General features: G+C 47.7%; 1 protein-coding gene across 4 annotated transcripts in view; it reads right to left on the reverse strand.

Moving 5' to 3' along the window:
- The window catches only part of KMT2E (lysine methyltransferase 2E (inactive)), a 2,077,373-nt gene that overhangs the window by 1,154,132 nt on the left and 898,220 nt on the right, over positions 1 to 25,021 (reverse strand). For all 4 annotated transcript variants that reach the window (XM_085654164.1, XM_085654162.1, XM_085654163.1 and 1 more), the window contains exon 11: positions 21,957 to 22,087. In XM_085654164.1, coding sequence (XP_085510290.1) covers positions 21,957 to 22,087 — 131 coding nt within the window. The remainder of the gene's footprint in view (positions 1 to 21,956; positions 22,088 to 25,021) is intronic.

The following is a 25,021-nucleotide window of genomic DNA, read 5'->3' on the forward strand; positions in this document are numbered from 1 at the left end:
CTGAGGAGACATGGATGGAGGGGTAGTCTCCAAGGGGAGGGAGTAGCCCCTTCGGACTTTCTGCAAAACCCACCTCTCTGACGTGATGGTGCGCCAGTGGGGAAGGTGATGGCGAATCCTGCCACCCACTGGCGTTTGATGGCCCTGAAAGGTTGGACTAGGAGGGTTTGGAGGCTGCTGCAGAGGGAGCTGTGGTGGACTGGCCCGCTCGCTGGCCCCCAGACCCACGGCAGTGGTTCCCATGTCCCCGGCCATGCAGGGGCTGAACAGCTTGCACCGGCCTGTGGCTCTGGGCGGAACGTGGTGGGGCACCCCTTCCGTAGCCATGAAAGGGGCAAAAAGCAGGCAGCGCAGGGCGGGTGGTGAAGAGGCTCAAGGGCTTGGCCGTAGACCGAGAGTCCTTAAAGTGCTCTAGTGCATTGTCTGCCTTGTCGCCGAACAGGCAACAGCCACTAAAGGGCATGTCCATAAGTGTAGCTTGGACATCCCCTGAAAAACCAGTCGACCTCAGCCAGGCATACCGTCGAAAGGCTACCAATGTTGAAATCGTCCTGCTTAGAGAGTCGGCGGTGTCCAGTCCACAGCGAATGGTAAACTTGGCTGCGTCTCTCCCCTCGACATCTGCACGGGAGAGTACGCCCGGGCCTCCTTCGGGCACTTGGGCAGCACCTGCGCCACCATATCCCACACGGAGTGGGTGTAACGGCCTAACAGACATGCAGTGTTTACCGACCGTAGTCCCAAGCTGGAGGAAAAAAACATCTTCTTCCCAAGGTGGTCTAACTTTTTGGATTCCTTATCAGGTGGTGCGTTAGGGAATGCACTTTTGGATGTGGAGGCGTGGACCACCAAGCTTTCAGGGGAGGGGTGTTGGGAGAGAAGAGAGGGGTCGCCCGGAGCTGGACGGTGGCTTCGGGCGATCATCCTATCCACAGGATGCCCTGTGTTGAGCTTAGACCAGGTGCTCAAAAGGATGTCAGTGAGGGCTTCATTGAACGGCATCAGGTGCTCAGAAGAGCTCGCAGCCGGTTGAAGCATGTCAAGAGGTTACTACTGACCGCCACCGTAGGTAGCTCGAGGTTGAAAGCATCGGCTGCCATACGCAACAGCACTGCGCAAGACCCTCCCTCCTCCGTAGCCACGGTAGGAGGAGACAACATGCCAAGGTCTAGGGAAGTATCCAGTCCACTGGCATCCCCCAACTCCTCTCATCAGTCCGGATCATATTCTAACTGTTCAGTTAAAGAGTCTCTGAGTACTCCTCACCCTCCTCTGGTTGCCAATCTGGCCTAAAAGAACTAGGGTGGAACAAGGGCACAAAAGTACCCGTCAACACCAGAACCGGCGTCGGTCGACATTGGTCCGGCTCCGTGTCCACGTCGGGGTGGAGGCCGGGGTCGACGCCGACTGGGGACACAACCGGCGTCGGTCGCAGACGTGGTGCTGGTGGAATCGGCGCCGGGGAAGGTGTGGTCAGGTCGACCAGCGCCAGTTCGGCTCCAGGCCTGGATCCAAGGGGACCCTGAGGTGCACCACCTGCCTCCCTCGTTGTGTCGGGCGACGGATGGGGAGAAATCGAAGAGCGACGATGCTTCTTCGACTTCTGCTTGTGCTTCGACTTACCTGAGGAGTGCAAATACTTTGAAGAAGACTGGTGGTGGTGGCACCGCGACCAGTCCCTCAACCTCCCAAGTGACTGGGACCTCGAGCGGAGTGGACTGCTGGGCCCCGAGAAGCTTTAGGGACCGCTCCCGCAAAGACTTCGGATTCATGGTCCAGCAGTCATGGTCGGGTTTCAGACAGAACAGGCACATGCGGTACGGATCCGTCACCGACATCAACCATCGGCAGGAAACACAAGCCTTGAAACTGGGCATCCCTGACGTCAGCGCGCGAGGGCGGCGTCTAAGTAGCTACCGCAACATCATTCCAGCGGCCACGACGCTAACAACAAACGCGTAGCCGACCAACGCCACCTTCCGACGCGCAGGGGTACTGCTGATGAAAAAGTCTCCGGATCCAATCTGACGCCTGGGCATAATTCTAAGGTAAGGAATCTATAACTAATTGTCTGTTTTCAGATATCTTCGGTGAAGGATCCGAGCAAGAATTCGATGCACAAGGGGCCGCAGAGGAACATGATGAGAAGCCCTTATCGATTCCTGAATCGGACTCCGAGATGGAAGAGGACATACCGCAGGGTCAAGGTCCCGTGAGTACCGAACACCCCGTGTGCCCTGAAATCCAACTCAAACGAAGGAAAAGGCTTTGGTTCCACATCCGCCTCCGGGCCGAGGTCGGCACAAGAAAACATGTAGTTTCATTCTGCCGCTTCTGCTTATGATTGATCTGGTAAACTCAGTCTACACATCACCAGGGTCAAAGGTGCATGGTACATTGGCAACACGTACTAAGTGAAAATTCCTTTTTATAACTCAAGTGGAGGTAACCCTCTTTGACAATGTTATCTACTTGCAGGACCAAAGAAAGCGTTCTATCTAACAGAGTAGGTTCTCAATTTGAATAGCTAAATATCCATGAGCAGTCAGTTTCCGAAGTTTAAGCCCATTATTATGAGCCACTAATTCATTTTACAGCAGTTTTCTTCCTGGTCAGATCTTGAAGCTTCAGCTTAACAACAATCTGGAAGTCAATTCATACTAATAAAAACATCTATGCAGAAAGTATGCAAAAAGCAAAGCAACAAAATCAGACTAGCTTGACAGAGTATGGGCAATAGTGCAGAGTTCTGAAGTACATGAAACCAATATTGCAACACTAAAGGTAAGCATGGTTCTGATCTGTGAACATGACATAGTCCACTTCAATGCAGTAACATTGTAAAGTCAGCCAGAGAGAGATGATAATCAGAGCAATAGGATTTGCAATTGACCAAAATTTCAAATCAAATCATTTATTGCATGATTAATAAAATCCTTTATAATTAAAAACCTTTGTTGAAAATAAAGATGGCATTTTATTTCAATATAATACAAATTAAAAGCTATTGCGTCTAACAAACAATCAATACAGGTCAAAAACAACAAATAACAAAATGCAAAAAATTATTATTTAGGCACTGTTTAGACAGGGAAAAAGAATGCACTTTCCAATGTCCATAGTAGTTTCCAACAGTAGGTAAAAGATAGTTGTTCCCTACCTAACAAAAAGTGTACTCAGGCTTCACTAGGTTCGCAAAATTGCAGACAAAGACGGCGAGTATTATACAGTAAGAAAATAGACAGCATAATATGAGCTTCCAGGCTTGTAATAAAATCTGGATACAAGATGGTTAGTAGGGTAGGCCTATAGATGTTACTTGCATGACGGATCATGATGTGGTATTAACTTAATAAAATCCTTCAATACTGCGCATTAAAGTCAGTCTTTTGCTTGCAGTTTCTGGCTGGTTTATTCCATGAATTTTACTAACGAAATTCAATGATGGATGTGAGCCATTTAAGCACTGGATTACCAACAGCTTGCAGATAAATTCTAACTTTCAGGCAGTGAACAAATAAATATATTGCAATAGGTGCAGGAAAAAACACAAAATATGTGTAATATAGTCTTATGGTTGTAAATACACAGCCTGCATTCTGTACTACCCCAGATCGTCATACATAATGGTGTTAAACTACTCATGAGCTTGATTATAAGGTGGACTGTAGGAGAGTAGGGTCTGCTTTCTATGTTCACCCCCACTTTTTGCTTTTGCTTTACTGGTTTTCGACTTAGATGTGGCTGTGGGCCTGCTAATCAGACCCACAGCCCTGCTGTTCTCTCTCTAAATTAATACTATGAACTTTAGGTGCATAACCCATTTGGATAGGATCACCTTATTGGCCCCTGTACAGTGTACCCTAGGTACCCAGGGCATAGGTGTACCCTAGGCCTACCAGGGGCTGCAGCATGTATTATGCCACCCCTGGCCTGGCCTTCCATTTTGACACAACTGGCTGATCACTCAGCTGGGGCAAGGTCGTGTAATCACCCCTTGCTTAGGTGTAGTATTCCTATACCTAACTTACATATAGACACATGTGTACCTATCAGTCACTCCTATGGCAGGCCTTAACAATCCTGGAGGCAGAGTGCTTGGTAACATGTGAGATGGTGCTCTAGCATGAGCTGAGCCTGTCTGCAGCTTTCGGAACCAAGTCCTTATAGCTGTTCTATGATATAGCCTACCATATACTCTTAAAGTGCCTTATAATCTTAAACGGTTATGGTAACTATGGTTTGGCTTTATCAAAACATGTTGTGTAAGGTGTCTAACACTGTGGAATAATACCCCCATGCCATTTCTGGACATGAGGATATTATTCCCCCCTTCTAGAGGGAAAGACATGTTAAAATCATACTTCACTGTTAGCCTCTGACCAAAGCCTCAGCATCACAAAATGGATGCTGCTGCCACGACACAAGTCTGACCTCCTGCAGCTGGGAGTGATCCCAGCCAGGGAGGCCTGGACAATAGGTTTCCTGCTTGGGGAGGTGCTAGCACCTCCCCAGACAGCCTTTAGTGTATTGGGGCAGGGTGGGCTGAAAGGAATGAGACATGCCTGGGGCACACAAGGTGTTCCTTGCATAGTCCAGTTCAAACCGGCGCTGGGGCACTCCAGCCCCAGCTCTGGCGCGAAACTGGACAAAGGGAAGTGGGTGTAACCACCCCCTCCCAGGTCCCACCCATAAGGCGTGACCTAGCAGGTATCCCAGCCCCCCAGATTAGTATAAGAGTGGGAGTTGGGCCTCAAGACTTTAGATTATCCTGAACCTGCAAACTTGAACAGAAACTCTGGACCTTCGACATTCGACGAAAGAAGAAGACTGAAGAATCTCCCTTGTGGCCAAGGAGTGGCTACCCTGTGCAAACAGGCACCATCAAGAGACTACCCTTTGCTTTGCCCACGTTCTACGAGGAACCGACTGCAGAGCCCGACCAGAGCCTTGACTTCCAGACTTCTCCGACCCTGATCCACATCCACAGCAAAGCTGAGATCCGTGGAGGCGACGAGCGACGTGGGACCGGCTACCTGGGAAAAGTGGCTAGTAACTTCAAGCGCAGCTTCTGAGGCACCCTCGAAGTTGTGCACCGGGGATTGAGAAGCCCCAACCCCAAGCACCATCTGCACCGAAGATCAGCCCCCCACACTCCACGAGTCCTGCGTGGGGCCCTTCTGCATTTTCCTGCTTGCCGCGTCTGTCCGGTTGCTTGCCCGCCGGCTAGTGGCCTTTGTGACGACGCACCCTGAAATCTTCTGCGCTGGTTTGGCTCCTCCAGACTGGCTCCCGCTTCTCTGCAAAGAAGAAGCACCCCAGACCTTCCTGGTCTGCACCAGAAGCAAGTCCTCCGTTCTTCGTGGGTTCCGCTTGCCAAGGCTTGGTGAGTCCTAGTCCAACTTCGACGCCGCCGACAGCAAGAGCCTTCGTGGGACAGCTCGCCTCCTGGTCCTGGTCGTCCTCGACGCTTCCTGGTCCTCCTGGCTGCAGCGACAAGCTTCACCTTCACCTGCAATCTTCACGACATCGCCTGGTTCCTTCCTGGTTCCACGTGGTCACTGGCTAGTGACCTTGACTCTGTCCCTTCTGCTTGCAGGTCTCCTCTCTTCTTGATCCCAGCCTTGGGATCCACCGGACACTCTTCACTGACTGCCTGTCAGCATCTTTCTTCAGGCATCCATAGGAGTCGACGACGAAAACCGACGCATCTTCACCCCTATGCACCCGCAGCCTGTGGGCTAGGTAACTTGGGTACTCCGGTGCTCATCAGGATAGTGACTATCCTAGTGTCTAGTTTTCCAGTCTCGACTTCCTAGTTACTCCGGAAGTGTCCTAAATCTATCGTTTTCTAAACTGTACTATTGCTAGTGACTTTTACGCATTACGCGTGAGTGTTTCCACTCTGCACACGAATCCCGTGGGCCTCCCACTTCCTAACTAACGCTAGTGTAGTGTAGCCCCAGCGATTCCCTAGGCCTAGGCCTATTCTATTTCCGTGACAGTGGTCCTTATACCACTTACTTAGTATATGGTTTGCGTGGCCCCTAGGGCCTAACTGTATTACTTACCTGTGTGACTTAATGTATGCTTAAATAAGACTGTGTTGTACTTACCTCTAATCTCATAAAGAGTGCTGAGGGTTTGACTAGAATAAATACACTTTATTTTATATATATATCTGTTGTGGTGTCCTTTCATTTGGTATTCAAGGGATTATATATGGTATCACAGCTGGCTTCACATGCCATTCAGAGTTTAGCCTAAGACTGCTCTTGTCCATGCTACCACTAGGATAGCTGGTCTATAAGGTTGACTTTACAACCAATCACCATAAGGGTATTTGGACTGATATAAGGTGTACACTAGAACTAGTGACATCATACATCAGGCCAACTTCTCACATTGGTGAGCAGCGGTTGGGATCTGAGCTTGCTGTTGTAATCTTGAGATACTAAATTGAAAGATCACACAGATATTGTCTAGGTACATACAACATAGATTATAATACTTAAGTCCTACTGGACTTAGTAGTTGTAGGTTGAAGGGAGTAACACACCCTGACTACAACTACTAGAGAGGTTTAGTAGAAACAACTAGTGTAGGTGGGTGCATACACCACACCCTCACTAGATCATGTCTCTGAGAGGAGATCAAGTAGATGCTCTCTCAGGAGGGTCAGGTCTGCAGAAGACCCCCTCTAGATATGATACCTTAACATTCCAGGAGATGAGACAATTGTGTACCTCCAGAGGAATAAAACAGGGTGCAAACCCTACCCTCCTTCAGTTAAGACAACTCCTAGAGGAGTATGATGCTCTTAGGGCCTCTCAGGCAGGTACCCTAGGTACAGAGGAGGGTCTACCCACCACAGAGGAGTCAGATGGGGCTTCAGATGGAGAGGTAGACAGCCAGGGCCAAGTAGGAAGACTTAGCCAGGCTAACCTAAGTTTACATGGGAGTTTGCATGGGGTCCCCCCATACAGACCCCCAAGTGGGCTTAACCAGAGAAACAGGATGGACAGATCCCCTTCAAGGGAAGCCATCCACTCCCATGTCTCTAGCATCTCTAGTGTTTCCTCTCACAGGGGAATGACTTCCCCTGAGAGAAAGGAACATGAAGCCAGAATGAGGGAAGCTAATCTGAGGATTCAGAGGGAAGAACTTGCCCTTGCCAAGGAGAAGCTTGCTCTGGCTAGAGAGCAAAAGTTAAGTGGGTCAGAACCCACTGGTGGCAGCAATATCCCTAAGGATAGAGACAGGCACTATGATAATAGAAACCTGAGCAAGATTGTCCCTCCCTACAAGTGTGGGGATGACATCCACAAATGGATAACTGCTTTGGAGAGAGCTTGCAAAGTACAGCAGGTACCCCAAAGTCAGTGGGCAGCTATCTTGTGGCTCTCCTTCTCTGAGAAAGGTAGAGACAAGCTCCTCACAGTTAGTGATGAGGATGCAGATAATTACACTGTCCTGAAGAGTGCTCTGATTGATTGGTTTGGCCTAACCACTGAACAATACAGGTTGTTGTTCAGGGATACCCAGAAGACACAGACTCAGGACTGGACTGACTTTGTAGATTGTGCCACTAAGGCTCTGGAAGGCTGGCTAATGGGAAGTAAGGTTAAGGACTATACAGGATTGTATAATTTGATCATGAGAGAACAAATACTTAACAACTGTCAAAACCAGCTATTGCATCAACACCTGATTGATTCTGATCTGACTTCTCCCCAAGAATTGGGAAAGAAGGCAGATAGATGGGTCAGGACTAGAGTTAAGCAGAAAAACCAGAACCAGGGCGGTGATCAGAAAAAGGCAGACCAGAAGGGTAATGATCAGAAACAAAAAGACCAGAAGTCTTCACCAGGCCCCCAAAAGGCTCAGGGGGAGGGTGGTCCCAAAAAGGATAAAAAGAAAGATGGCCAAAAGAAACCATGGTGCAACTATTGTAAGTCCAACTCACATTGGTTTAGTGAGTGCACCAAAAAGGATAAGCCCCCAGCCACCATTGCCCCTAAGGCAACTGTACCCCCTAGTTCAGCTGTAAGTGGTGGTTCCCAGCAAAAGGGTGTAGTAGGGTTAACCCTGGGAACTGAGGAGGATTCTGGCCTAGTCAGAGTACATACTCAGGCTGTTCTGATCTGTGATGGGGACTTAGCTTTGTCCTCTACTGTAGGCCCCAGTAACCTGGGCAAGTACAGACAGACTCCTTTTATCAACCAAAGAATGGCTCAGGCCTACAGGGACACTGGGGCTAGTGTCACAATGGTGACACCTGCTTTTGTGGACCCTGGACAGATCATACTAGGTGAGAATTACCTAGTGACCAACGCTAGCAATGCCACTACCTCCCATAGTGTGGCTATTGTTAACTTCTCCTGGGGAGGGGTAACTGGCCTCAAGAAAGTTGTTGTTAGTTCAGACCTTCCTGTAGAGTGTTTACTGGGCAATGATCTTGAAACTTCAGTTTGGTCTGAAGTGGAGTATAGGACGCATGCAGAAATGCTGGGGATAGATGCACATGTCCTTGCTGTGACCAGGTCACAGGCCAAAAAGTGCACCACTGAACAAGTGATGGATCCTGAAACTATGGACCAGTCACAACCCAAGAGAAAGAGCAGTAGGGTTAAGGCTGTGCCTTCCCCCCTGCCCCCAGGTGGTGGATCAGCCCTCCCAGGAGGATGATTCTGAGAGCCCTGAAGGAACTGTCCTAGAAGAACTTGAACCTGATCAGGTTGAGTTTCTTGGGACAGGGGGACCTTCAAGGGCAGATCTGAGGCAGGCTCAATTAGACTGCCCCTCTCTTGAACCCCTCAGACAGCTGGCTGCTGCTGAGGCTGCAGGGAATGCTCAAGGTACCCAGAGTGTATTGGGATGAAGGGCTACTGTATTCAGAGGCTAGAGACCCCAAGCCTGGTGCATCCAGGAGGTTGGTCATACCACTGAAGTTCAGAGGCTTCCTTCTTACCTTGGCCCATGATATTCCCCTTGCAGGACATTTAGGCCAGAACAAGACTTGGGACAGGCTTGTCCCTCACTTTCACTGGCCCCATATGTCAGAAGATACTAAGGAGTTTTGTCGCTCCTGTGTCACCTGCCAAGCCAGTGGCAAATCAGGTGGCACCACAAAGGCCCCCCTCATACCACTACCTGTGGTGGGGGTCCCCTTTGAAAGAGTGGGCATAGATATTGTAGGACCAATGGACCCACAAACAGCATCTGGGCACAGATTCATACTGGTGATAGTGGACCATGCCACCAGGTACCCAAAAGCAATTCCCCTGAGGACCACAACAGCTCCTGTTGTGGCAAGGGCCCTGCTTGGAGTATTCTCCAGAGTGGGCTTTCCAAAGGAGGTCATTTCTGACAGAGGTGCCAACTTCATGTCAGGATACTTGACTGCAATGTGGAAGTAGTGTGGTGTTAACTACAAGTTCACCACACCCTATCACCCACAGTGCAATGGGCTTGTTGAGAGATTCAACAAGACCCTAAAGGGAATGATAAAAGGATTACCAGACAAGCTTAGGCGAAGATGGGACATCCTTTTACCCTGCCTTCTGTTTGCTTACAGAGAGGTCCCACAAAAGGGGGTTGGCTACAGCCCTTTTGAGCTTTTGTTTGGGCATCCTGTAAGAGGACCCCTGTGTTTGGTGAAGGAAGGATGGGAGAGACCTCTCAGACAACCCAAACTAGACATAGTGGATTATGTACTTGGTCTCCGCTCCAGGATGGCAGAGTATATGAAGAAGGCTTCTAAAAACCTTGAGGCAAGCCAAGAACTCCAAAAAGCTTGGCATGACCAAAAGGCTGTGCTGACTGTTTACCAGCCAGGACAGAAGGTGTGGGTGTTGGAGCCAGTGGCCCCAGCAGCACTCCAAGACAAATGGTCTGGACCCCACACCATTGTTGAGAAAAAGGGAGAAGTCACCTACTTGGTGGACCTTGGGACTCCCAGAAGCCCCCACAGGGTGCTTCATGTCAACAGATTGAAGGCATATGTTGACAGGGCAGACATGGGGCTACTCATGGCTACAGATGAGGGGCAGGAGGAAGAGAGTGACCCTCTCCCAGACCTGTTGACTCAGAACCCTGATGATGGCTCAGTTGATGGTGTGGTCTTTTCTGACAGCCTCACTGTCAATCAGCAACAGGACTGCAGACAAGTTCTGCAATCCTACAGACATATGTTCTCTCTGACCCCAAGTCAAACAAACTGGTGCACCCATGAGGTGGACACTGGTGACAGTCTGCCTGTGAAGAGTAAAATCTACAGGCAACCTGACCATGTCAGGGACTGCATAAAAGTTGAGGTACAAAAGATGTTGGAGCTGGGAGTCATTGAACCTTCAGAGAGCCCTTGGGCTAGTCCTGTAGTTCTTGTGCCAAAACCTCACACCCAAGATGGTAAGAGAGAGATGAGGTTTTGCGTGGATTACAGAGGTCTCAATGCTGTCACTAGGACAGATGCCCACCCAATACCTAGGGCAGATGAGCTCATTGACAGACTGGCAGCTGCTAAGTTTTTGAGCACATTTGACCTGACAGCAGGCTACTGGCAAATCAGACTAGCTGAGAGTGCAAAGGCCAAAACTGCTTTCTCGACCCCAGGAGGACATTATCAATTTGTGGTAATGCCCTTTGGTTTGAAGAATGCACCTGCCACTTTCCAAAGGTTGGTGAATCAAGTCCTTACTGGGTTGGATGATTATTGTGCAGCTTATCTTGATGATATTGCTGTCTTTAGCTCCACCTGGGAGGATCACCTGGTCCACCTGAGGAATGTTTTAGAGGCCCTGCAAAAGGCAGGCCTCACTATCAAGGCCACCAAGTGCCAGATAGGGCAGAGCAAGGTTGTATACCTGGGCCACCTAGTTGGTGGGGGTCAGGTTCAACCACTGGAGAGCAAGATCCAGACCATAAAGGACTGGGCTCCTCCAACTACCCAGACTCAGGTCAGAGCTTTCTTGGGCCTGACTGGGTACTACAGAAAGTTTGTTAAGAACTATGGGTCCATAGTGACACCACTTAATGACTTGACCTCCAAGAAGATGCCAAAGAAAGTTCAGTGGACAGTAAGCTGTCAAAAAGCATTTGATGACCTGAAGCAGGCCATGTGCAGTGCACCTATTCTGAAAAGTCCAGACTACTCCAAAGAGTTCATTGTCCAGACAGATGCTTCTGAGTTAGGTGTGGGAGCTGTTCTTTCACAACTGAATGTAGATGGTCAAGACCAGCCCATTGCTTTTATAAGTAGAAGGCTGGCCCCTAGAGAGAAACGTTGGTCAGCTATTGAGAGGGAGGCCTTTGCTGTGGTTTGGGCCCTGAAGAAGCTGAGGCCATACTTGTTTGGCACTCACTTCAAGATTCAGACAGACCATAAGCCCCTCTTGTGGCTAAATCAGATGAAGGGTGAAAATCCCAAACTTCTTAGGTGGTCCATTTCCCTACAGGGGATGGACTTCACAGTGGAACATAGACCTGGGACTGACCATGCCAATGCAGATGGACTCTCCAGATATTTCCACTTAGAACATGAAGACTCAACTGGTCAAGGTTAGTTTAATGTCCCTAAGTTTGGGGGTGGGGGGGGGGGGGGGGGGGTTGTGTAGGAGAGTAGGGTCTGCTTTCTATGTTCACCCCCACTTTTTGCTTTTGCTTTACTGGTTTTCGACTTAGATGTGGCTGTGGGCCTGCTAATCAGACCCACAGCCCTGCTGTTCTCTATCTAAATGAATACTATGTACTTTAGGTGCATAACCCATTTGGATAGGATCACCTTATTGGCCCCTGTACAGTGTACCCTAGGTACCCAGGGCATAGGTGTACCCTAGGCCTACCAGGGGCTGCAGCATGTATTATGCCACCCCTGGTCTGGCCTTCCATTTTGACACAACTGGCTGATCACTCAGCTGGGGCAAGGTCGTGTAATCCCCCCTTGCTTAGGTGTAGTATTCCTATACCTAACTTACATATAGACACATGTGTACCTATCAGTCACTCCTACGGCAGGCCTTAACAATGCTGGAGGCAGAGTGCTTGGTAACATGTGAGATGGTGCTCTAGCATGAGCTGAGCCTGTCTGCAGCTTTCGGAACCAAGTCCTTATAGCTGTTCTATGATATAGCCTACCATATACTCTTAAAGTGCCTAATAATCTTAGACGGTTATGGTAACTATGGTTTGGCTTTATCGAAACATGTCGTGTAAGGTGTCTAACACTGTGGAATAATACCCCCATGCCATTTCTGGACATGAGGATATTATTCCCCCCTTCTAGAGGGAAAGACATGTTAAAATCATACTTCACTGTTAGCCTCTGACCAAAGCCTCAGCATCACAAAATGGATGCTGCTGCCACGACACAAGTCTGACCTCCTGCAGCTGGGAGTGATCCCAGCCAGGGAGGCCTGGACAATAGGTTTCCTGCTTGGGGAGGTGCTAGCACCTCCCCAGACAGCCTTTAGTGTATTGGGGCAGGGTGGGCTGAAAGGAATGAGACATGCCTGGGGCACACAAGGTGTTCCTTGCATAGTCCAGTTCAAACCGGCGCTGGGGCACTCCAGCCCCAGCTCTGGCGCGAAACTGGACAAAGGGAAGTGGGTGTAACCACCCCCTCCCAGGTCCCACCCATAAGGCGTGACCTAGCAGGTATCCCAGCCCCCCAGATTAGTATAAGAGTGGGAGTTGGGCCTCAAGACTTTAGATTATCCTGAACCTGAAAACTTGAACAGAAACTCTGGACCTTCGACATTCGACGAAAGAAGAAGACTGAAGAATCTCCCTTGTGGCCAAGGAGTGGCTACCCTGTGCAAACAGGCACCATCAAGAGACTACCCTTTGCTTTGCCCACGTTCTACGAGGAACCGACTGCAGAGCCCGACCAGAGCCTTGACTTCCAGACTTCTCCGACCCTGATCCACATCCACAGCAAAGCTGAGATCCGTGGAGGCGACGAGCGGCGTGGGACCGGCTACCTGGGAAATGTGACTAGTAACTTCAAGCGCAGCTTCTGAGGCACCCTCGAAGTTGTGCACCGGGGATTGAGAAGCCCCAACCCCAAGCACCATCTGCACCGAAGATCAGCCCCCCACACTCCACGAGTCCTGCGTGGGGCCCTTCTGCATTTTCCTGCTTGCCGCGTCTGTCCGGTTGCTTGCCCGCCGGCTAGTGGCCTTTGTGACGACGCACCCTGAAATCTTCTGCGCTGGTTTGGCTCCTCCAGACTGGCTCCCGCTTCTCTGCAAAGAAGAAGCACCCCAGACCTTCCTGGTCTGCACCAGAAGCAAGTCCTCCGTTCTTCGTGGGTTCCGCTTGCCAAGGCTTGGTGAGTCCTACTCCAACTTCGACGCCGCCCACAGCAAGAGCCTTCGTGGGACAGCTCGCCTCCTGGTCCTGGTCGTCCTCGACGCTTCCTGGTCCTCCTGGCTGCAGCGACAAGCTTCACCTTCACCTGCAATCTTCACGACATCGCCTGGTTCCTTCCTGGTTCCACGTGGTCACTGGCTAGTGACCTTGACTCTGTCCCTTCTGCTTGCAGGTCTCCTCTCTTCTTGATCCCAGCCTTGGGATCCACCGGACACTCTTCACTGACTGCCTGTCAGCATCTTTCTTCAGGCATCCATAGGAGTCGACGACGAAAACGACGCATCTTCACCCCTATGCACCCGCAGCCTGTGGGCTAGGTAACTTGGGTACTCCGGTGCTCATCAGGATAGTGACTATCCTAGTGTCTAGTTTTCAAGTCTCAACTTCCTAGCTACTCCGGAAGTGTCCTAAATCTACCGTTTTCTAAACTGTACTATTGCTATTGACTTTTACGCATTACGCGTGAGTGTTTCCACTCTGCACACGAATCCCGTGGGCCTCCCACTTCCTAACTAACGCTAGTGTAGTGTAGCCCCAGCGATTCCCTAGGCCTAGGCCTATTCTATTTCCGTGACAGTGGTTCTTATACCACTTACTTAGTATATGGTTTGCGTGGCCCCTAGGGCCTAACTGTATTACTTACCTGTGTGACTTAATGTATGCTTAAATAAGACTGTGTTGTACTTACCTCTAATCTCATAAAGAGTGCTGAGGGTTTGACTAGAATAAATACACTTTATTTTATATATATATCTGTTGTGGTGTCCTTTCATTTGGTATTCAAGGGATTATATATGGTATCACAGCTGGCTTCACATGCCATTCAGAGTTTAGCCTAAGACTGCTCTTGTCCATGCTACCACTAGGATAGCTGGTCTATAAGGTTGACTTTACAACCAATCACCATAAGGGTATTTGGACTGATATAAGGTGTACACTAGAACTAGTGACATCATACATCAGGCCAACTTCTCACATGGACTATGAACTGTTCTCGAAAATGAGGTTGCCATAGATTGGAGTCATAGAAGTTAATGACCATCGAGGCATGGCGTTTATTACACAGTTCTTGTTTGTCTTTGGAGACACAAAGCATTTTTTCACTATTTTATTAACTGCTTTTTTTAAATAGATCCAGGCTTGTCGATATATCCTAAATATGGTTCAATTGTTCCATTTCCAGAGCATAGATCCAGGCTTGTCGATATATCCTAAATATGGTTCAATTGTTCCATTTCCAGAGCTGAATATAAATATTTCTGTCATGGATTATTGCTTCTTGAGCTCATAATTCCCAACCAGATAAAACTGTCTAACATACACATTTCAAAATATAATATACATAGATCAACTTCTAAATTGGTCCATAGAATATTTTTTGTATAAAAATAAAAACAGTTTATAGGACAGTGAAGCAAAATGTCTGCACGTTTACTTTAGGAAATGTTGCATTTCAATAGTGTGGCAGATGTCATATTAGCTGTGTGCAATGTTTTCTTCTAATCTAAAAGGTGATAGGCTTATACAGGCCCATTTGGGAAAGAGGTAGCTGATTCAACATTCGGCAGGCAGCCTGTGGCCACTTTTGATAAAGGAGTTTGTGCCTGTGGAGCAGGTGTGTGTTCCCCCATAAACTCTAAAGCCTGTCCTGCTCTCTCATCTGAACTTCCAAAGCCTGGTGCTTGGCACACATCACCACTCCTTGTCGAAGGAAAGCATTGCTTCTGCTGGTATGGATAGCAACAGGGAGCAATTTAACATTGATCAGAGAGAGCAGGGGAGCAATGGCGGTGCTAGATGAAAGGGTCGTAGGGAGGTGAGTTGAGAGGGAAAAAATAAAGAAGCAACGAACGAGCTGGGGGGAAGAGAGAGAGAGCAGAGATATGGCGGGTTGTGAGAGGGAAGCAGAATGAAGGAGAGAGCAAAAAAACACACTCCCATGAAGTGATAAGAAAATAAGTTACTTACCTGTAAACTGTGGTTCTCCAGTATTGGTATCTTTCATAGATTCACATGCTTGAATCATTCCCCATCGTCGAAGTGGGAGTCCCACGGGACATTAAAAGTAGTAAGGTATGACTTTCACATTAAAGTTAATAGAGAAAAAACATTCACTTTAATATCTCGTCCTAGTCATTAGGATGGTCCAAACTCCAACCAATCATGCGTCAGCATCCTCTAGAACCCTCTTCACAGAGGCTCCAGGCTCTCAGATTTTCAAGCTCAAGTGAAGCTAAGCGTATAAAAATAACCAGGGGAGCCTCTATGGCGAGGAGGGTGGGTCATATGTGAATCTATGAAAGATACCAATACTGGAGAATCACAGTTTACTGGTAAGTAACTTATTTTCTTCTCCAGTATTAGGGTATCTTTCATAGATTCACATGCTTGAATCTGAATAGATAGCAGTAGTATTATAGGAATGTATGCTGATATAGGGCATGCAGTAGAAAAAACGTACATAATCCTGTACTTAAGATGCATCACAAATACAAATCGCTTGTCCCACAGCTGTGTCAGCATTGCTTGTGGCTTTCAGACAGTAGTGTCTTGTAAATGTGTGCCTGCTGAACCAGGTTGCTGCTCTGTAAATCTGTTGTATAGGCACGAGCAAAGAGGGCTGTTGAAGAGGAAACAGCCCTCGTGGAGTGAGCTTTTACTGTTGAAGATGGAGGTTTGCCTGCTTGCTGATGGCAGAACTGTATAGCTGATGAGATCCAACGTACTATAGTTTGTTTAGTAACAGGATATCCCCTCCTGATATTCCCGTATGCCACAAACAACTGATCAGTTTTGTGCATGCTGGTTGTCTTCTGCAAGTAGAATTTTATACACCTCTTTAGATCCAAGGAGTGTAAAGATCTTTCCGCTGGTGTTTGCGGATTTGGGAAGAAAGTTTTCAATATGACTGGCTCATTTTAAGTGAAAATTTGATGGGACCTTGGGGATGAAGGTAGGATTGGTACGAAGTATAACAGAGTCTCTTGTGAATTGAAGGAAAGGATGACGAGTAGTGAAAGCTTGTATGTCGCATACTCGTCTAGCTGATGTAAGAGTCAGCAGAAGAGACGTTTTACATGTGATATATTTGAGGTCTACTCTATGAATGGGCTCAAATGGCCCCTGCATAAGTTGTGCCAAAACAATGTTGAGATGCCAAGGCGGAGGTGGACGCCTTATTGGTGGGAACATTCTAAGCAAGCCTTTTAGAAATTGTTTCATAATTCTTGATGACCAAAGTGACTGTGACCCATTATGCTGATGAAATCTGGATATTGCAGCATGGAAAACCTTAATGGGAGAATGGGATAGACCACATTTAACCAGCTGTAGGAAGAAAGGTAGTAACTGTTCTGGCAGAGACTGCATAGGATGTACCTCTGAACTTGCACACCAATGGCAGAAGTTTTGATAGTGGACGGAGCACTAGCATTCGCAAGAACCTCCCAACAATCAGCAGAGCTGGCTAGATCGGCAATCTCAGTAATCAGTAGCCAAGCCGACAATCAAAGAGATGTTGCGTCTGGATGGCAGACTTGTCTGTGTTTCGTCATTCGCAAGTTTGGTAATGGACGTAACAGAATGGGTCTGCACTCCAATAGACCAGACTGCACTCCAATAGACCAGATAAGCTCTGTGAACCAGAACTGGCGAGGCCACCTGGGGGCTATGAGTATCATTTGGCAAGGTTCCTTCTTCATCTTTTGGAGCACCCTTGGAATTAAAGGAATCAGAGGAAAAGCGTAACCATAAATCTTTGACTAATTTGTCAAAAACGCTTTTCCGCACGATCCCTGTTGGGGTAGACAGCTGGCGAAGAATAGACATTTGCGGTTCTGACGGGTCCCAAATAGGTCTAAGTGAGGTTCGCACCATGATAGAAAACGACGATCCAATGTCGGTTGGTGGAGTTCCAACTCGTGGTTGGCAGATATTGACCTGCGCAAGGAACCCACCAGGATATTGGCCACTCCTGGAACATGTTCCGCTGTTAATATTATTTGGTGCTGATTTGCCCAATCCCAAATTTGTTGGGCTTGCAGGGATAGAGTAGTTGATCTTGTCCCTCCTTGCTTGTTTAAATAGTGCATAATGGTCGTATTGTCTGTCAGAATTAAGACTGATGCTCCTGCGGTTTTGGAAAGAAAGGATTTCAGGGTCAGGAAGATAGCCTTTAGTTCCAATAGTTTGATGTGTAGGGACCGCTGCTGGCTGTCCCATTTGCCCTTGACTGTCAGCCCCTCCAGATGTGCTCCCCAACCCTCGAGGGAAGCATCGGCCGTAATTATGCATTTTGGAGGATCTATTAAGAACGACTGGCCTGTGGTTAGTTTTGGGATGTGAGTCCATCATTGAATCGCCTCCTTCATCTATGGTGTTATGCTTATAATATCCTCGACCACTGACTGTCTAGTTCTTCTTGCAAGGGCCTCATCCGCAAGCAGCAGTTGGGACTGAGGGGAATGCAGAAGGACAACATCCCCAGTAGCAATTTGTACTTTCGTACTGAGGAATGAGCTATCAGTTTGCGAATCTTTTCTTGCCTTTTCTGCGAGGCAAAGACCTTCGCCTGGTGAGTGTCCAAGGTTGCTGCTAGAAACGTTCTGAGCCTCGAGGGAATTAGCGGAGACTTTGAAACGTTGATGGACAGGCCCAAGGACTGGAAAAGTGAGAGGCATCTCAATCGTCCAGGTAAGGGAAGATTTTAATTCCTGCCTGTCTTAGATGGGATGCAACGGTGCTAGGACCTTGATAAACACTCGAGGAACTGAACGAAGACCAAATGGGAGAACCCAGAACTGACAGTCCTTGCCAGCCACTCTGAAGCGTAAGAATTTCTTGTGCTTAGGGAGAATGGGGATATGAAAATAAGCGTCTTGAAGGTCTAAAGTAGTCATGTAATCTTGATTCACTATTTAAATCTCCTCCTGAAGAGATAACATATGAAATGTTTGTTTTTTTCAGGAATTTCTTGAGGCAATAAAGGTCCAAGATCGGGTGCCATTCTTTCTTATGAGGAAAGATCTTGAATAAAATCCTGTTTCTCCCTGTGCAGTTGGTACCACTTCAATCGCTCCTTTGCGCAACATTACTTTTATTTGAGATATCAATTCTGTTAGATGAAAGTGCGGACGACATTGGTGCGGGCAGTTTGGAGGGATTTTCTGAAATTCCAAAGTGTGACAGTTGGAAACAATATCTCAAACCCATCTGTCTGTTATTGTAGAACATTTGTGGAGGAAAAAGGAAATCCTTCCACCAATTTCGCGAGGATTGTGGCTGGCACTGGTCGTTTGTCACTGTTTCTTGGTGTTCTCTCTTCCTCTGAAGGCTGTCTTTCCTCTATGGGGCATGTAGAACGTGGCAGTAGGTTGTTTGTACAATTGCTGATGTTGTGTTGATGAGTATCGGGATTGCCCCTGGTATGGTTGGAACTGCTTGTACTGATTGCAACCTCCTCGAAAGGAAGACGAGCCACGTCCTCTGGCTCCACGAAAAGATTGCTTATTAAACTGTAGGGTGCCAAGAGCCTTCGCAGTATCTGTATCCCTTTTAATTGATTACAGTGCTTTATCAATGGGATAGCCAAATAAGGATTCACCGTCGTAAGGCATATTGATGATCTTTGTCTGTACTTCTTGGCGGAAAGAAGTAGCTCTTAACCAACCCGGTCATCTTAGGACCGCCGCCCTAGCCAATTGTCTAGAACCTGTTGACGAAACATCTACAGCGTAGTCAATCTCAGCTGAGATCCTCTCTCCCTCCTGAAGAATTATCCTTTCTTCTATCTTCAAGTCCTCAGGCAACATTTCTATAAACAGGGAAATGTCTGACCACATTTGGCAGTCGTATCTGCCCAGCATGGCAAGAGAGTTGGCCACTCTAACAGTAGTTGCTGCCAGAGTGAATAATTTTTTGCCAAGAGTCTCAAGACGTCTTCTGTCTCTATCAGGAGGAGCAGACAAGAATGAAGCAGGATTTCTGGCATGACGTTGAGCAGCCTGAGAAATCACCGAATCCGGCTTAGGTTGCCCTATAAGGTAGACAGGTTTGGCGCCTTATACTTCTTCTCCAACTTAGGCAAGAAAGCAGAAATTGAGGCTGGTGTTCTCATTAGCTTTAGGCCTTCCTCCCATATAAAATCCACTATGGGGATTGAGCGAATCAGTCTTTTAGTCTGGTCTTTAAAATCGTAAAGGAAACAATCAGTTTGTTTGGTGACCAAGGGGAGCTGAAATCTCTTTGTCGCTCTTTCCATTAGGGTATTAAAATCACCTATATCTTCAGGTGGGGAGTCCACCGGAGGCCGGGTGGAAGGAGATGGTGTTTGTATTTGATAGTCGTCCCATTCGGTAGGTAATACCTCATCCAGCTCACCCTCCTCTCTCTCGTCATCAGTAGTATGATGCTCCTGAAACTGTGGATGTGCTGCTACAGGTGGTGGAGGAGAAAGAGGTGGAGATCTTATTATCAAGGAAGGTTGCGCTGTAGGAGTTTGAGGAACTGAAGAAGCTGGTTCCGAGGGAATCTGCTGCAGTAATCTTCCACTATGTGCTGTATATTTGATACTAGGGAAACAGGCATTTGAATTATTTGTTCCCTTTGCCTATCCTGGCTGGGGTCCTGAAGATAGTAAACATAATCATCAACATTCTCCTGGCACTTAATTCGAAGGTCTGAAGGACTGTGTGCCACGCCAAATATGCCTTTAAGATCTGAATCTTCATCTTCATAATCAAATATTTCCTCTGGAGGACCAGGTGATACCTTACTAGGAGAGGTGTGTATAGTTAAAATCACTTCTTGAGAATCTCTTGTTTTAGATTGAGGAAGTGTCCTGGGCAATTTGCCTCTTCATTGACGCAGAATCTGACCCAATAGCATGAGTTGCGGGCAACATCGTCGACGGGAGTAGCAACGACGACGATGATAAATAAACCACAGATGAGGATATTGACGGCAAAGTTTTCAGCGACAGTTTTTCCATTGATAGTTCTGATGTTGACGAAGATCGTGGACGTAGGTCCGTGTTCATAGGCATCGGCTCCGTTGACGAGGCTACCGTCGACGAGGCTACAGTTAATGTAGCAACCGTCTAAGTGGCAACCGTTGGCAAGAGATTCTTGTTTTTAGAGCCGCCGACAGCTGCAGCGGTGATGAACGATCCATCAACGATTCTTTTAATAAAAGTCCTTTTTTCATCGTCGTCGATTTAATAGATAATGCTGTCGACGTAGAAGGTCTCACCTTTACCGAAACTATGGTCGACGGAGAAGTGGACGGCGACATAATCATCTTGGATTGAGGTGAAGAGAAGGTCGACATCGTTATCGTAGCAACGGAAGGTTTCGTTAATGAGGGCAGATCATCAGATTTTAAAGAGTGGTGATGTTTCTTCAGCACCTTAACAGCCTTGGGAGACACCAACTCTACCTCACTTGCCCTTCTTTATGAAGCAGTAGTTTTGAGGGAAGAATACCTATCCTCATGAGACAGAGGATTGTACTTAGTTTTCAACATCTGTAGCCACAGAAGAAGACGTCCCTCCAATTCTCTGAAAGTGTTTTGAGAGAAGGTTCTGCAGATATTACAATAGCTCACCTGATGATCAGGGTGAAGGCAATAGATACACTACTTGTGGGGATCATCCGACTGAAGTCTGAGTTTCCCAAAAGAGTCACAATGCCTGAAAAGAGACTTCTTTTAAGAAGACATGTTGTTCTGAGGAAGAAAATGTTTAGTATGCCAAAAAATAAAGTACTGAGCAGAGCTCGGGGAGACTCACTTCAGATGACTTGTGGTAGGAAATCTGAGCCTGGAGCCTCTGTGGGGAGGGTTCTAGAGGATGCTGACGCCTGATTAGTTGGGGTTTGGACTAGCCTAATGACTAGGATGTTATATTAGAGTGAATGTTTTGTCTCTATTAACTTTAATGTTAAAGCCATTACTTATCTGCTTTTAATGTACCGTGGGACTCCCACTTCGACGACGGGGAATGATTAAAGCAGAGGAGTTAGCCTAACAGCTACGGAGGTCGACCTCGAATCTGGGCACCGAGTTCGAGTCTCGGCAATGACGCTGAACATCCTGTGATCCTGGGCAAATCACTTAATCTCCCCGTGCCTAACAAAAATGAATGTGTTCTCTCCTGTAATGCAACTGGTGCTGTGTAAAGCGCTCTGGCACCCGATTCGGGTCAAGTTCGAGCTATATAAAACTGTAAAAAAAAAAAATGTGAATCTATGACAGATACCCAAATACTGGAGAAAAGAAAAATATAAAAGTAGCTAAGTAACTCCCTGAATGTCAGTCATCTCATCCAGCCAAAAGGTCTGGTAAAAAAAAAAAGCTAAGCTTCAGGGGAAGGACAAATACAAGCAAGGTAAGGAAAGCCATAAAATAAGAAACCCGAAAATGAGATTGAGAATAAGGCCAACCAATGATAAGCAATGTGCTGAAACAAAGCCCACTCTGACTATTGGTACTGTTGACAGCAGATATTTAAAAGCTATCTGCAGCCAAGACCTAAAAAGTGGTGAGTATAATGAAATGCAAACTGTACATGTATTAACATTAGTACATACCTTTTAAAGAAATAGCCATTAGCCTCAAACTGCTCTCTCAGCATGAACATTCCTCTGTATTCAATAACAAGGGTATCTGGGGGCAAGTCTTTGGCAGCTTTAAGTATTTTCTTATTTTTTTGTACATGGCTCTATAAATGAAAAAAGAGACAAAGCACTTGAAAACAAATCAACAAGAATACTCCCTAAAAAATCCCTTGACATTAGGTACTTCCTGTTCCCTACTGTCAATTTTTATGGAGCGACACCTTAAGAGCATCAGCTAACGTCAAAAGAATGCCATCATAACACCTTCAGGACTTGTTTGTGCCAAAGTGAAACTGTAGCTTGTGGCACCCTCTACAGTAAAAGAGCCACAAAGGTTACTTATTTTAGCAGCTATTTTGGCTCACTTTTAGAAAATAAAGCAAGCAATCACAAAGAAAATAGACTTTAGTCTTTTATAGTGCATTAGTTTCAAATAACAGTGCCCGATCTACGCCCCATTTGCAGGACATCCACAATGAGCTGCAATTAGATAAATTTAATGTATAATTAACTAACATGGCTATCCTGAAAATCGTCCATGGATAGAGCTTTTTTGAACATATGTTAGACATCACTGATGTAGGGCGTTCAGGGAAACACAAAATCCATGTACACATTGACATCGATACAACTTCATTATTTATCTATCACTTCATATCGTCCACCTGTCATTACTAATCGCTATAAATAACAGATGCTTCTCAAATTTAATGGTACTCAATCCACGGACATCAAGTCCAGTGTTCACACTCATCTGACAGATTACTGTAAATGTCACCGGTGAAAGTTGAAATCGCTGAGCAATGCTGTTAAAGAACAAGTTACTTACCTTCGGTAACAATATATCTGTAAGAAACATTAGTTAGAGTCCTTCCTTTAGAATATCCCCAGGCGTCAGGCTGGATCCGGAAAGATTTTTCGTCAGCAATACCCTTGCGTGTCGCTAGGCGTCGTCTGCGGCTCCGCGTCCGTCGTCGGGGTCGTGATCGCCGGGATGACGTCGTCGGAGTACTTAGACGACGCCCTCGCGCGCTGACGTCAGTTCTTGTACATAGCTTTCCGCGCCAGGAACGCAGAGCCATGCAAGAGACCGACACTGGTGCCATGAATCTAGGGCCCTGAAAGGGATGACCTTAACCCTAGATATCAGTTCGCAGAGCGGGGAGGATGGGTGGGGCGGTAAGGAATCTAACTAACTAACGTTTCTTACAGATATATCGTTACCGAAGGTAAGTAACTTGTTCATCTGAAAGAAACACGTTAGTTAGATTCCTTACCTTAAAATAGATACCCCAGCAATACCAACCCCGGTGGTGGGTCTGCGAACCAAGATCACACCAGGAAGTCCTGGAGAACGGAACGGCCAAAGAAGCCGTCTCTCCGGACTTGGCTGTCCAGGCAGTAATGCTTGGCAAACGTGTGCAGCGAGGCCCACGTTGCTGCCTGACAAATGTCCTGCAGAGGAACTCCCCGTCCCAGGGCAGTAGTTGCCGCCGTGGCCCGGGCGGAATGGGCTCTCCCACAGGAGGATCCTTCTTAGCCAAGGAATAACAGGCCTTAATGCACAAAACGACCCACCGAGAGATGGTTCCCTTGTGCACTGCCCGCCCCTTCTTAGCGCCCACGTGGCCAACAAAGAGTTGGTCGTCCACCCGGAACTGTTTCGTGCGGTCCAGATAGAAGGACAGCACTCGTTTTGGGTCCAGACGGTGGAGCCTCTCTTCCTCTTTCGAGGGATGCGGAGGCGAGGCGGAAAGAAGGTGGGCAGTGTAACAGACTGGCCGATGTGAAAAACAGTTACCACCTTAGGGAGAAAGGAAGGACGAGTCCTGAGAACAACCTTGTCCGAATGGACAGAAAGAAAAGGAGGCTTAGAAGATAGAGCCTGGAGCTCACTCACCCGTCTAGCAGAGGTGTTGGCAACCAGGAAAGCAGTCTTAATAGTCAGAAGACGAAGAGGACAATTACGAAGTGGCTGAAAGGGAGCGCACATCAGATAGGTTAACACCAGGTTCTAATCCCACTGAGGCATTACGAAAGGGACAGGAGGAAACATACGAGTAATGCCTTTAAAGAATCGAGCAACAACAGGGGATTTGAAAAGAGAAGGCTGATCAGGAAGACGTATGAAAGCAGAAATAGCTGAAAAATATCCCTTGAGGGTGCCCAGAACAGAGCCCTGCTAGGCCAGGGAAAGAAGAAAGAGGAGAACCTCAGAAAGAGGGGCGGAAAGGGGATCCACACACAGCCTTTGCTGTGCACCATGCCACAAATTTGTTCCACCTGCAGGCGTATACCGTTTTAGTGCAGGGACGCCTGGCTGCCAGAATGACATCACAGACTTCAGGAGTCAAGTCAAATGGCATCAACTATCGCCGCTCAATCTCCACGCATGGAGGTGGAGGCTCGACAGGTTCGGGAGGACCGTCCCCTGCTACTGCGGCAGAAGGTTTTCCTGAAGAGGCAGTCCAATCGGGGGATCGAGTGATAGACTGAGTAGCTCCGGATACCAGTATCTTCGTGCCCAATCCGGAGCCACAAGGATGACTTGGGCCCGGTCGCGCCTGATCTTCTTCAGCACTCTGGGCAGAAGTGGTATAGGCGGAAAGGCGTACAACAGACCGTAACTCCACTCGCGACGAAAAGCGTCTCCGAGTGAGTGCCACCTTGGAAATTCCAACGCGCAGAACTGATGACATTGTGCGTTCTCTTCGGTGGCGAATAGATCTAACCAAGGCTCTCCCCACTGCCGAAAGAGTCCTTGCGTCACATCCGAGTTCAGACGCCATTCGTGATCCATCATGCACCGGCGGCTGAGTTCGTCCACCCTGGCGTTCAGAGAGCCCGCCAGGTGTTGAACCACCAGGTTGATGCCCTGATGTTCCAGCCATGTCCAGAGGCGCAGAGCCTCCTGACAAAGGGTCCACGACCCCACCCCGCCCTGTTTGTTGCAATACCACATGGCGGTGGTGTTGTCCGTGAACACCTGCACTACACTTCCCCGAACAGACGGAAGGAATGCCTTCAGTGCAAGTCGG

The sequence above is a fragment of the Triturus cristatus genome, chromosome 4_1 (assembly GCF_964204655.1).
Source record: "Triturus cristatus chromosome 4_1, aTriCri1.1, whole genome shotgun sequence".
Classification (NCBI taxonomy): domain Eukaryota; kingdom Metazoa; phylum Chordata; class Amphibia; order Caudata; family Salamandridae; genus Triturus; species Triturus cristatus.